This window comes from Phodopus roborovskii, unplaced genomic scaffold, assembly GCF_943737965.1.
Source record: "Phodopus roborovskii unplaced genomic scaffold, PHOROB, whole genome shotgun sequence".
NCBI classification, from domain to species: Eukaryota; Metazoa; Chordata; class Mammalia; order Rodentia; family Cricetidae; genus Phodopus; species Phodopus roborovskii.
In genome coordinates, this window is record NW_026126418.1 from 72,017,403 (window position 1) to 72,030,033 (window position 12,631).

At 46.0% G+C, this 12,631-nt stretch overlaps 1 protein-coding gene across 9 annotated transcripts in view; it reads right to left on the reverse strand.

The window, feature by feature from the left end:
• The window catches only part of Fnbp1 (formin binding protein 1), a 195,728-nt gene that overhangs the window by 11,315 nt on the left and 171,782 nt on the right, over window positions 1–12,631 (reverse strand). For all 9 annotated transcript variants that reach the window (XM_051185111.1, XM_051185109.1, XM_051185112.1 and 6 more), the window contains one exon: window positions 1,883–1,992. In XM_051185111.1, coding sequence (XP_051041068.1) covers window positions 1,883–1,992 — 110 coding nt within the window. The remainder of the gene's footprint in view (window positions 1–1,882; window positions 1,993–12,631) is intronic.

The following is a 12,631-nucleotide window of genomic DNA, read 5'->3' on the forward strand; positions in this document are numbered from 1 at the left end:
ACCCTCCTGCCTCGGATTCCTACCACATGCCTTCTCTCTCCAGTCTGTGGTGACTGACCTCAACCTGCTGTCCCTTCTGTAATTGCATGAGGAGGTGCCTCAGTTAACTGACTTTTGCTTTTTTGTTTGTTTGAACTTAGTTTTTGTTTTGTTGTGTTTTTCAAGACAGGGTTTCTCTGTGTAGCCCTGGCTGTCCTAGAACTCATCATGTAGACCAGGTTACCCTCAAACTCAGAGATCCACCTGCCTCTGCCTCCGGAATGCTGAGATTAAAGGTGTGCACCACCATGCCCAGCTGATTTTACTTACTTTTTTAAAATTTATGTATGTGTTTGTGTGCTTGAATCTCTGAATATGCACCACTTGTGTGCAGTACTCACAGAGACCAGAAGAGGGCATCAGATCCCCTGGAACTGGAGTTAAAGGTGATTGAGAGCCACTGGGTATGCTAAGTACTGAAACCCAGTCTTCTGCAAGAACAGCAAGTGCTCTCAACAGCCGAACAATTTTTATTCCTATTGGTTTTGAGGCTCATAATCTAGCTCAGGCTGGCCTTGAACTTGTGACCCTCTGCCTCATCCTTTTCAGTGATGGGACAACAGATTTGTCCCATTACGTATAGCCTTTTAACCTTGGAGTATACATCAAGAGCTATGAATTTCTTTCCACAACCATAGCTTTAATGATTTTTTTGTTTTGTTTTTTAAATACACTCTCAAAACAAATGCCACAATTTCAGGATACTACATTAATACATAAGATTTCCATGTTTTGTTTGTTTTGTTTTTTAAGACATGGTTTTTCAGCCAGACAATAGTGGTGCACACCTTAATTCCAGCTCTCAGGAGGCATAGGACGATGGTTTTCTATGAATTTGAGGCCATTCTGGTCTACAGAGCTAGCTCCGGGACAGGCTCCAAACCTATATAGGTGAGAGAGAGAAAGAGAGAGAAAGAGAGAGAGAGAGACAGAGAGAGGGGGGTTTCTCTGTGTAGCCTTGGCTATCCTGGAACTAGATCTGTAGACCAGGCTGGACTTGAACTCACAGAGATCTGCCTGCCTCAGCCTGCATCAAGGAAACCTAACCAATGCTAACATATAGAACTTCACCCTTGAGGTGGATTGAGAAAGTCAGGGCAGAGGGAGACCAGGAAAGCATCCTTCTGGACCAGCAGGGGCTGATACTGGAGGGCAAGCAGTTGGAGGATGGCTGTGTATCGTATGACTGTAATATCCAGAAAGAGTTCACCTTGAACCTTGCGCCTGCATCTTGGCATAATTGAGCTGTCCCTTTACCAACTTGCTCAGTAATACAACAGAGATAAGATGATCTGCTACAAACACCTACACCCTATGCCTCAACAGCTGCCAGAAGTGCAGTCACACAACATTTGTGCTCCAAGGCTGAGTGGGTCTGAGGTGGCCTATCCAGCCCATGACCCTGGGACCCCAATAATCTTCCTACTACTGACTGGAGCAGAAAAACAAAAACACACCCATTCACTCAGGACAAAAGGGAAATATGGAAGCAAAGTGCATTTTGTTCTCCAGACTTGAAATACAACATCTACAGATAAACCCAGCACACAATGAGAAAACAGACAAAAACACCTGCCAAAATAATGCCTCTATCCATTTTAGAGGCCGAAGAGAAGACACTGCATTTAAGAAGAACTGATTTATTGTGAGGAGTGAAGTTTGGTTCCCAACACCAGTATCTTGTAGCTCACAAATGACTATAATTCCAGTTCCAAGAGTTCTGACAACCTCTTCTGCCCTTTTAGGACACACACACACACACACACACACACACACAATTTTCAGATTTTCTCTTTCCAAACTGAGCCTGAGTTGTTTGACCGGGTACAGTGACCCATCCTACCTTTGATCCGTCTCCTTTTGGATCTCTTTATTGAGATCATCAACTTTCTGTTGCAGCTTTTTCCTTCTCTGCTCAGGGGGGAGATTGCTGAAGTCTTCTGGTGTCGCACCCTGCAGACACAAGCATAAATGAGAGGCCAGAAAGTCTTGAGGTTCCTGGGTGGGAGGCAAACCAAGCCTACAGGCCTGCAGAGGCTTCCCACAACCAGCTATGCTTCCCCACCACACCAGCTGAGATGTGAAAACCAAACACATGCAAATGTCAGAAGTCCTGCCAACCACTGCCTGCCATCTACAAGCGTCAGAGCAGCACAGGAAAGGCCAGAGCACCCGTGCTCCAGGGAGAGGCTGAGGAAACAGGTGTGGAAATGGGTTGACTCGGAAGGTAGTCCATAGACAAACTTAGAGACTACTCCATTTGCATCTCCTCTTTTCACCTCTACTCTTCCCTTAATTGAAGCATTCCTTCCCGTCTCCCCTCTCAAGGCTGAGGTGGAGTTCCCATCCTGTGAAATGACATGCAGGCTATCACTTTCCGTTGAGAAAAAAAATGTGAACGAAAATATGATAAAAACCATGTCATCCCCATCCAGTGTTACTGGTCCTTCACTGACTTTGGGACCCCAAAATTACTTCCCAGTGTACAAAACCAACCTCCTCTGCTTTTACTGTCAGGGATATGTTTTAATGCCACCCCCCTTTCTTTCTGCAGGGCTGAACCTGGGGCCTATGTCTACTAGACAAACATTTCCCACTGGGCTACAGTCTCAGACTCACTCCTGCCTTGGATTTCCAGGTACTGGGACTATAGGTGTGAACCACCACATCTGGCTCCTGGTCCCCTTCCCCAATTTAAAAGATTTTGTTTTAAAATTGTGTGTGTGCTCGCACATGTGTTTGGTGCCAGAAGAGGGCATGAGATTTCCCCGGGGACAAGTTGTAGGTGGTTGTGAGCCACATGATGTGACTGCTGGGAACTTGGGCCCACTGCAAGAACAGTACATTCTCCTAACTCCTGAGCCATCTCTCCAGTCCTCTTTCCCCCGCCTCCAGTTTTTAGCATTGGCTTAGCCTGGTACTCGCTGTGTGGACCAGTTGGCCCCCCAGGTGGAAGCAACCCTTCAGACTATGCCAGCACTGCAGATAGGAGCCACCATACCTGCTACCACACCTGCCTGGGGCCCTCTTTAGAATCCCACTGCACTCTTGCCTTTGTGTATGTGCTTTCAGAGAAGACCTCAGGAGCTGGTCTCTCTCCAAGGACCACCTCATTGCTGCAGAGCCAAGAGTTTTTCCTTAAATGAGGCTGTCTTCATAAAGAATGAAATGTATTCAATGGGCCCAGTGAAAGCCAGGAAAGTTACAAGAGAGATTTTACTTGAAAACCTCAATTCTTTTCAAACAAGGGGGCGAAAAGAAAGGGGACCCAGAGAATGTGATTCTGGAATCCACTGGAATTTGCCAAGTAGCTTACCCAGGGACTTGTGACAGAAGCTTGTAGGCCGATTATGAGGAAGATGGCTAGGCTGGCAAGTGCATGAGTCAGCAAATATTTGCCTCTTAGGTCAGGAGGAGATCAGAGCCCCTTCCCGAGACACCCTGAGTGTGTGTGATAGACGAGGGGTAGGAGGGAGGCATTTCTGTCACCAAGCCAAGCAAGGGTCTGAAGCCAAGCAGCAGCGAGTAGTTCCCCCAGTGTGACAGTGGCTGAGGAAGTTTCCCACCCCCATGCCCACTATCTGAAAACTTCAGTGTCTTCCTTTGTATTCACTCTATTCAAGCATTCAGCTTGAATTTTTATCTATTACATGATCCGTGGGAGTCGGCTCCATCTTTCAACCATGTGGGTCTCTGAAATGGAACTCAAGGTCATCAGGCTTAGAGCCAAGTACCCCTGCCCCTGACACATCTTGGTGATCCTGATACTTATTTCATGGACTGAGACTGTACACACGTACACACACACACACACAGACACATGGGTCCTTATCTCCCACTTCGTTTGAGACAGTGTCTCTAGGCTGTTTATCCACTGCATACTCTACCTCTCCACCAGGCACTGGTATTACAGACGTGCCTGCTGGGGGCCGGGCTTTTCTATAGATTCTGGGAATTTAGGCTTGGGCTTAAAATACTTTCACCTTTGGACCCATCTTCCCAGTGCTGATATTTTGGTTTTTTGTTTGTTTGTTTATAAATCTAGGATGTAACAAAATTCAATACAAGTCACTGGTCTGTGATGATGGAAACATTCTGTGGCTACAGTGTCCGGGAAAGTAGCTTCAGGAGACTGTTCTTGAACGTGGATGCTTTAGTGATGACCTGAATCTTTTGAATGCATTTAGAACAGGTGTAAGGCTTGGATGGCATCTAATCGGAAGCAACACCTGTAAGGAACACTTTGGGCTGGTGACTTGTGGCTAGCCACAGAAGAGACAGCACTGGTTCCTCATGACAAAATAACCTAACTGACCCGCACATTATCTTCAATTCATAAAGTAGCAACCTAACTGACCAGCCAGGTCCCTTTCAGTAGCTACCCTGGCTATTCAAATAGCATTGTTACTTGAAAACAAGTCACTGGAAAAGCCTCAAACCTTGGTTACTATGGAGATTCAGGTCAGCAACTTCCCATAGAAACTTAGGATCGTTAGAAAGGGCATCTCACCCAATTAGGCTTTCGAAGTTTACATTTCCTCAAACAAGGCTGACTGGTGACTCATTTTGTGGAGATGGGCTTCTTGTTTCTAGCTCTGAGTCAGTGGGGATGTCTCTGACGTGGCTGGAGTGGCCCAGTTTTCAGAATAGTGGAACCAGCCATGGAAGGCGGGCTCCGTATTCAGCCTTCCTTCATCTCAGGATGACACCTACATTGCTCCTGGGCATAAGTCCTGGGTAAAACAGACCCTCCAGCTATTTGCTTTTACAGTTAACCCATTTCCTACCTAATATTTCACATCTGTGTGCCCATTTGTGGTCCATGCACATGGGTATGCAGAGGTGTGTGTCCTCAAGGTGTCACTCCAGCAGGGTATCAGCTGTTTTCCTCTCTCTCACTCTACAGCCTTGTAAGGAGACTGGCTTTTCAGGGAGGCTGCCTGTCCAGTGTGCTCCCTCTGAAACTCACCTCTCCGCCCCTCAGTGTTGGGATGACAGGTACATACACTGCCACACCTGTTCTTTCAGATGGAGCCCTCATGCTTGTAAGGGCAGGCGCTCTTACCCACTGAGCATCTTGATAGCCCCTACCCACGTTTCACTTTTTCACTGACTTCAAAGGAATGGCATGGAAGCAACAACTTACTCCCAAGCTGGTGAAGGCTTTGTGTCCCCAACGGATACACAGCCCTCATTCATTCTTAAAGTATAGTGGGTTATGTTGGTTAGGATTTTCTTTTAATAAATTGAACAATTACTCTTGTTGTTCATGAGAGCTACACCGTAAAGGGAAAGCAAGACAGGCAGACATTAGGTAGAGAGCTTAAGCAAGGATGGGCGAGGGGCTTCCCTTTGTCCATCAGAGCATCTGTGGCCTCTGGAATCACCTTTACCCAAGGCACCCAGACAGCTGTTCAGGCCCCCAGGAGGTCTCTCTCTTCCCATTGGTCTTTCCTACCCAAAATCCAAGCCATCACTGCAGGCATGACACACACTTGAGTGTCTCCTTCAGGCTCCCAGTGTTTGTTCTTTTGTTGTTGTTGTGGTTTTTTGTTTATTTGGTTGGTTTTGTTTTATTTTGTTTTGTTTTTGAGACTGGGTCTCTCCAAATAGCCCTGGCTGGCCTGGAACTCACAGAGATCTGTTTGCCTCTGCCTCCCCAGTGTCTCCTTTAGTGGCTCCCATAAAGGAGTACCTTCCAACTATTTAAATTGGTCCAGTAGGACCCCCCCCCCATTTCTGACATTTACATTCAGATGAATATAAGCAGTTGACCAATGCTTGGCATATTCATAAGGTCCCCACGGTAAGGAAAACCAAATCATGGCAAGCATTAATTCTCTTAGTGAATAAGACAGTCACACATCCAGAGGTCAAACAGACACCAACAAAGGCGCCTGAAGGAGAAAAGAATGTGAGCAGTTAATGTTGGAGGCATAGCATCCACAACACATATCAGAAACCCGATTAGACTAAGGGCATGCATGGGGGGCATTGTGCTTACCAGCTTGAGAGAAAGCTTCACGAAAAAGTTGGAGAGGTAACAAACGGGAAGAGAGAAGAAAGAGAGAGAGAGAGAAAAAAAAACACAGGTCAGAAGAGGCCAGTCCACTGGGCATATGACATCAGCTCGCCTGACAACTTGTGAAAATGGCCAGGGCAGATCTGTACAGAAGTTCACAGGAGGGGTTGGTCGTTACAGAACTTCTTAGGTGGCTTGGGTGCCAAATCCAAGACAAGGTGTGAGAGGAGAGTCCTCACGACCCTCACTGTCACCTCTCACTGGATGCCTATAAAACCAGCTTGCTGGGGAGGGGATTTGCAATGGTACTGGGAACAGACCTTAAACTTGCTATGCACAGCCGTGATACATAATGAGCCCCAAAGGAGGAAAAGAATTGCACAGTGCTTTGTTTACCAAAGTCTCCTAGGACACCTGATGCAGATTCCGTTTAATTTTTTATTTTTGAGACAGGGTTACCCAATGTGCAGCCCTGGCTGGGGCCTCAAATTATCAAAAAGCCTTTTCCTCTACCTCCTGAGTGCTGGGGTCATAGGCACTCGACACACACTCCCACTCACATGGGTGTTCAGTTGCTTTTTTTTTTTTTTTTTAATTAAAAAAAAAATTTTTTTTTCAAGACAGGGTTTCTCTGTATAACAGCTCTGGTTGTCCTAGAACTTGCTCTGTAGACTGGGCTTGCCTCAAATTCACAGAGATCTGCCTGCCTCTGCCTCCCAAATGCTCAGATTAAAGGCATGTGCCATCAACACCGGCTAGTTTTTATTTTTTAATAATAGTTTGTTGTTTTCTTTCTTTTTAATTTTGCCAGGCATGGCACTGAGCACCTTTAATCCCAAATTGGGATGCAGAGGCAGGCGGATGTCTGTGAGTTTGAGGCCAGCCTGGTCTACAGAGTGAGTTTCAGGAAACCAGACTATACAGAGAAAACTTGTCTTGAAAAAAAAAAAACAAACTTATTTTTATTTATGTGTGTGCATATGTGTGTGTGCACACGCATGCACGCGTACACACACACACACACACACACACACACACACACACACGAGCACAGTGCATAGTGCCTGCAGGGCTGGAGTCACATGGGGTTGTAAGCTGACATATAAGTGCTGGGAATAGAATTCTGGTCCCCTACAAGAGTATCAAGTCTCTTAACCGATGTGGCATCTCTCCAGCACCCCCCTTACACTGATTGACTGTGTGTATGAATAGGCATGTGTGCATATGCCACAACATGTATGTAGATGTCACAAGCTAGGATGGAGGTGGCCAGGTGATGCAGCCTCCTACCCGCTCACCAGCACCGGTCCTGGGCCATGAGGGGGACTTCTGTGACTTGATCGTCTTCAAAATTAATTGATTGTTTTTGGGGGAGTACTGGGGTGGTGCTATGTAGCTCAGTGTGGCCTCGGGTTTCTGAGCAGTGGGCTACATATAGGTGATTTGAGGCTTGTTATTGAACTTCAAGCCTGTCCATGTGGCTACACAGCATTTGGAGAGTGACCATGAACAGGAGCTTATGTTGCTGCATTTAGGGTATGGGTAGACATGGCCTTGGCTCCGAGGGTGCTGCTGTGGGTGGGTAACCTGACTACTGTAGCGCCACAACAGCTCCGTGACTGCAGGCCTGGAGATGAAAAAGGTCCCGTGACCGCAGGAGCCCAGCCATAGGAAGAGAGCTTCAAGAACTCAAACAGAGACAAGACTCCGAGACCCTGCTGTCTGCCCAGAGAGTTCAGCATGACAGTAGGCTGCAGACACACTTGGAGGACAAATACCAGAGAAATCGCACTTGGATTTTTACTCTAGGTAGAGCAGAACTAAAATTTCTCAGTCAACTTTTATACTCTGTCACCCTCAAGATTATTTAAAGTTGATACTGCTAGCCAGGCTTGGTGGCTCACACTCAGGGAATAGAAGATCTAAACAGCTGAGTTCCAGGCCAGCCTGGACTACACAAATCCTGTCTCAAAAGAAAAATAAAAAACAAACAAAAAACAAACCAAGGTTGATACTTCTTTGTAAATAGGCAATCACTTTCTATTTAAAGAAACCCTTCCCGTGTGGAAAGAAGAGGCCCGACTGCACAGCTTTTCAAGAGTCTACATAGGCCATGGCCCTGAACTCGCTGAGCCTCCTGGAGCTTACGCACAGATTGTCCATCACGAGCCGAGCTCGTTGTCAGACAGACAACACTCACAGCGCAGAGCAAGGGACGGCCCACAAAGCACATGAGCGGACACCAGCACGTATTTCCTCACACACAATCTTGTTGCGAATTTCAAGAACCTGACTCACTATTTATTCTCTACAGCCCCCCCCTTCTTGAGATTATAATCGAAATCTCCTGGAGCCAAACTTGTAATGTCAATAGGAGGTCACCACTACAGCATAAGAACAAAGCATTAAAATTGAACATCTGTTCCAGTAGAGACTTGAATTACTAAACTCTCACACTCAGTTTTCGGAAACACCAAAACTCTCAAATCCCATTTTCTGGAGTGGGTGGTAAAAGATCACCTGGCAGAGGCAACACTGCGGTGTCTGGAATTCTTTTTTAAGCATGACTGAGTGTTTTTCAGGTTATAAGTCATAAGTCAGCCAATGAGGTCACTTCCGATTAGAAAGCAAGCCTTCTCCTAGGAGAATAAAAGCAAAGGCCTCTCACACACTGAGTGACTAGACACTGAGGGGCTACACACCCTCAGGTGACAGTTAGGGGCTCTGAGAGAAGTGGGCATCAATAAGGAGACAGAGCCAGCTCATCCATGTGTCACTGGATGATCACAGCTACTAACCTCAAGCGCAAAGAAAGGGGACAGTAAGAGCTTAAGTGAAGTCTACCGGGGTCCTCTCTGCTCCTGATTGAGTTCTGGTTCTCCATGCTCATGACCTGACTCCCTAGGGACCCACTAGCTGCAAACACAGAAGTAGGTCCCTGCGTGGTCACATTGTCATGCCCTAAATTGTCGTTCTCTGGTGAGTACACTCTGCAGCTGTGTTTTATGGGTAAATTTCTGCCATAAACTCATATCCAGGGATAACACAGATACTTCAGGTGGCAGTTGCAGGCTCTTGACAAAAAGGGGCATTCAGACAGTGAGCTCACTCAGTGGTCACTGGGGCATCGGATGTCCATTAGGGGGCCTGGGTCTTTCCATACAAGTTTGGGATAAAACAGATGTTGGATTTATACCTTAAGACCTCATTCTTGCCCCAGGGGCAGCTCTCTCAGTTGAGAATTTTGATCAGTGGGATGCAAGTGTTAAAGCTGCACCTAGGTCCCCAGTCTTGGCGCTGTCCATGGGGTTAGTGGTTTGGCTGTACTGCATGCATACAGTACAGGCGGACTTATAACATAGTCCCTAGCCTCGAAGGCATGTGTGGGTCTCCCTAGAGTCCTCTGCATGAGCTCTTTGTGATAACACAAGTCAGCAAGAGAACAAGGTAAGATATATGAAAGTAGGAACTGCACATTCATGACTCACAATACAGATTTCCAAAATGCCTCACTCTGCTTGGGTGGTATTTCCTAAGATTAACTTTAAAATATAGGAGGGATAACCTAGTTTTAGCTAGACAATTGCTTTGCACAGGCACAAAAAGAAATCTTCATTTACGACAATAGTATTATCCTTCGTAGTCAGGACATGTTCTAACCTACTTATCCATCTATCTAACCATCCATCATCTATCATCTATCTAGTATTTAGGCATCTATCTTAATCAATCAGTTACCAATTCATCAATCTATCTAACATCTATTACCTATCATCTACCTAACATCTGTCTTTCATCTATCTATCATTTACATATCTACCATCCATCCATGTATTAATTCCTGTCTCCCCAGTACCCTTTTCCTCTCACATAGCTCACACTGGCCTCAAACTCCATGTGTAATGGAGATGACCTTGAACTCCTGACCCTCCAGTTTTCACCTCCTAGGGGGCTGGGGTCACAGGTATGTGCATCCACATCCAGCTCTGAAGTTACTCTCACTACTTATCTTTTTTTTTTTTAATTCATGTAAAGGTGGGATACTAAGGTCTGGTGGTGCAGATGCTCTGTAAATACCCTCAGAAAAATATCTTACAACAGCAACAACAAAAATACTTAATCTTTTTAAATTATTCACAAATAAACTAATCTATGCTAAGAAATGTTTGCACATTGAGCCAGGTGTGGTGGTGTGTCTCAGACAAAAAAAAAAGAAGAAGAAGAAGAAGAAGAAGGAGGAGAAGAAGGAGAAGAAGAAGAAGAAGAAGAAGAAGAAGAAGAAGAAGAAGAAGAAGAAGAAGAAGAAGAAGAAGAAGAAGAAGAAAGAAATGGTTTCACACAATTTCCACACTCTGGTCAAATTCAAATCTGAAGGCTGTGAAACATGATAAATTAAAAGACATGCCATAGGGTACCGGACAGATGGTTCAGAGGTTACACAGACCAAAAAAAAAAAAAAAAAAAAAAAGAAAGAAAGAAAGAAAAAACTGAACAAAACAAAAGAACATGCCAGAGGTTACAGTTGTTCTCCCAGAATCCTCCCTGTAGCTCCTTACTCAGGGGTGGAAGCCTCAAGTTCAAGTGCAGGAGAAAGTAAAATGGAAGCAAGGACTGCATTCTGTCCACCCTGGATCTAGCACCTCCCACAACGAGGCTGCTGCATACCTGGTCTAGTTCCCCAGGCTCTGAGTTCACGATGTCTTCAAAGGCTCTCCCTTTCCTTCCTTCCTCCCCCACCCCTCCTTGCTAGGAAAAGCATCAGATCTGACCCTAAGGGCTCATCACAAGCGATGGAGGCAAAGCTGTTCCCCATGCCCCTCAATATGGAAGCTTCTAGCAGGTTCTTTGTCACTGGGAGAAGGCACTTACCATCCAGGAAAGTTTCCATAAAAGGAATTTGCTGAACATAGAGTTGAGGAATAAGAAATAAAATTCATTTTGCTGGTTTAAAAAATAGACTTCCTTTAAATCAGACTTTTTAAACTGCCTTTTCTTGTACTAACTGAACACAGACATTCTTTGATCTCTGCTGACATACTTAGGGGACACCACGAACACAGATACAGAAACCATAGATGACTAAGTAGACTGTGTGATGCATCATCATGGAACAGATATGCATATGATGGTGACTGAAAACACCTGACATTTCATCGTGAGCGTCTGACAGACAGATGCACATGCTTATAAACACGAGAGACTATGTAGTAACATGATGTAACTGACTCTGAGCCTGGCTCACCCTGGTTACATCCGTGGAAATTCTCTGATGTAGAGTGCAGTTCTAAAAGCCAGCATAATCGAGCCAAGAAGCTGCCGATTGCTCAGCCAGTCCCAACAACAGAGCTCAGCACAGCACGATCCATCGTTCACTTCTGAAGCTACTCTGCCTGCTGACAGTGGCTGTCCTGACAGTTTTAGGAAATTAAATTTTCTGATTTAATAAAAAATTATTACATTTACTTTTGCAGTGTGGGGGTAGGTATTTGAGTACCAAGGTGAGCATGTGGGGGGTCAGAGGACAATTGTGGAGCTTGGTTCTCTCCTTCCAGTATGTAGGTCCAAGAGACTCAACTTAGGTTGTCAGGGTCCTATATACACTCAACCATTTCAACAGCCCAAATTCCCAATTTTTAAATTGATATTCTAAGTAAGCCTTAAAACAAAATAGTTCCTGAGTTTTGTGTTTCCTGCTTCAATATCCACTGGCACATGAATCAATTCCAAACCTGTGCAAATTAGATGAGCATTTGTCTGAAATGCAACAACTGGTGGGTTTCCTTATCTGTTGAATTCCTGTGCTAAGAGAACCTTCATTTCATAGAATCAGCATCCTGGTCTAACCTCAGTGTGCCAGAGGTGAAGCAGGAGGATCACCACTAAGTTTAAGACCAACCTGGGCTTCGTAATGAGATCTCATTTCAAAAAAATAGAAACGGTGCTGGGGATGCGGCTCAGGTGTAGAGCACTTGCCTAGGGTTCATCCCAGCCAAGCATAAAACATGATGTGGTGTCGAAAGCAGCATGCTGAGATCAGAAGTTCCGGGCTATGTAGAGCAACCCTGTCTCAAAAATGGAAGAGAGAGGGAGGAAGGAAGGAGGGGAGGGAGGGGGAGGGGAGAGGGAGGGGGAGGGAGGAAGAAGGGGAGGGAGGAAGAGAGGGGGGAGGGAGGGAGGAGGAAGGAAAGGAGGGAGGAAGAGAGGGGGGAGGGAGGGAGGAAGAGAGGGGGGAGGGAAGGAGAGAAGGGGGAGGGAGGGAGGAAGGAAAGGAGGGAGGAAGAGAGGGGGGAGGGAGGGAGAGGAGGGGGAGGGAGGGGGGGACGAAGGAAGGAAGGAAGGAAGGAGTGTCATTGACTCTCAGCTGCTTGGAGATCCCAGGAGGAGGGCAGCTGCTACATCTGTAGGGAAACCCCACAGGTGGACCAAACAACAGAGCTGCAGGTGGGTGAAGCTCTGACCATCGGTCTACAGACTTTGTTTGAGGCAGGGTCTCACTTAACATCCCAGGCTAGTATAGAATGATGTGTAGCCCAAGCTAGCCTTAAACTTTTTCCTGCCTCAGCCTCCCAA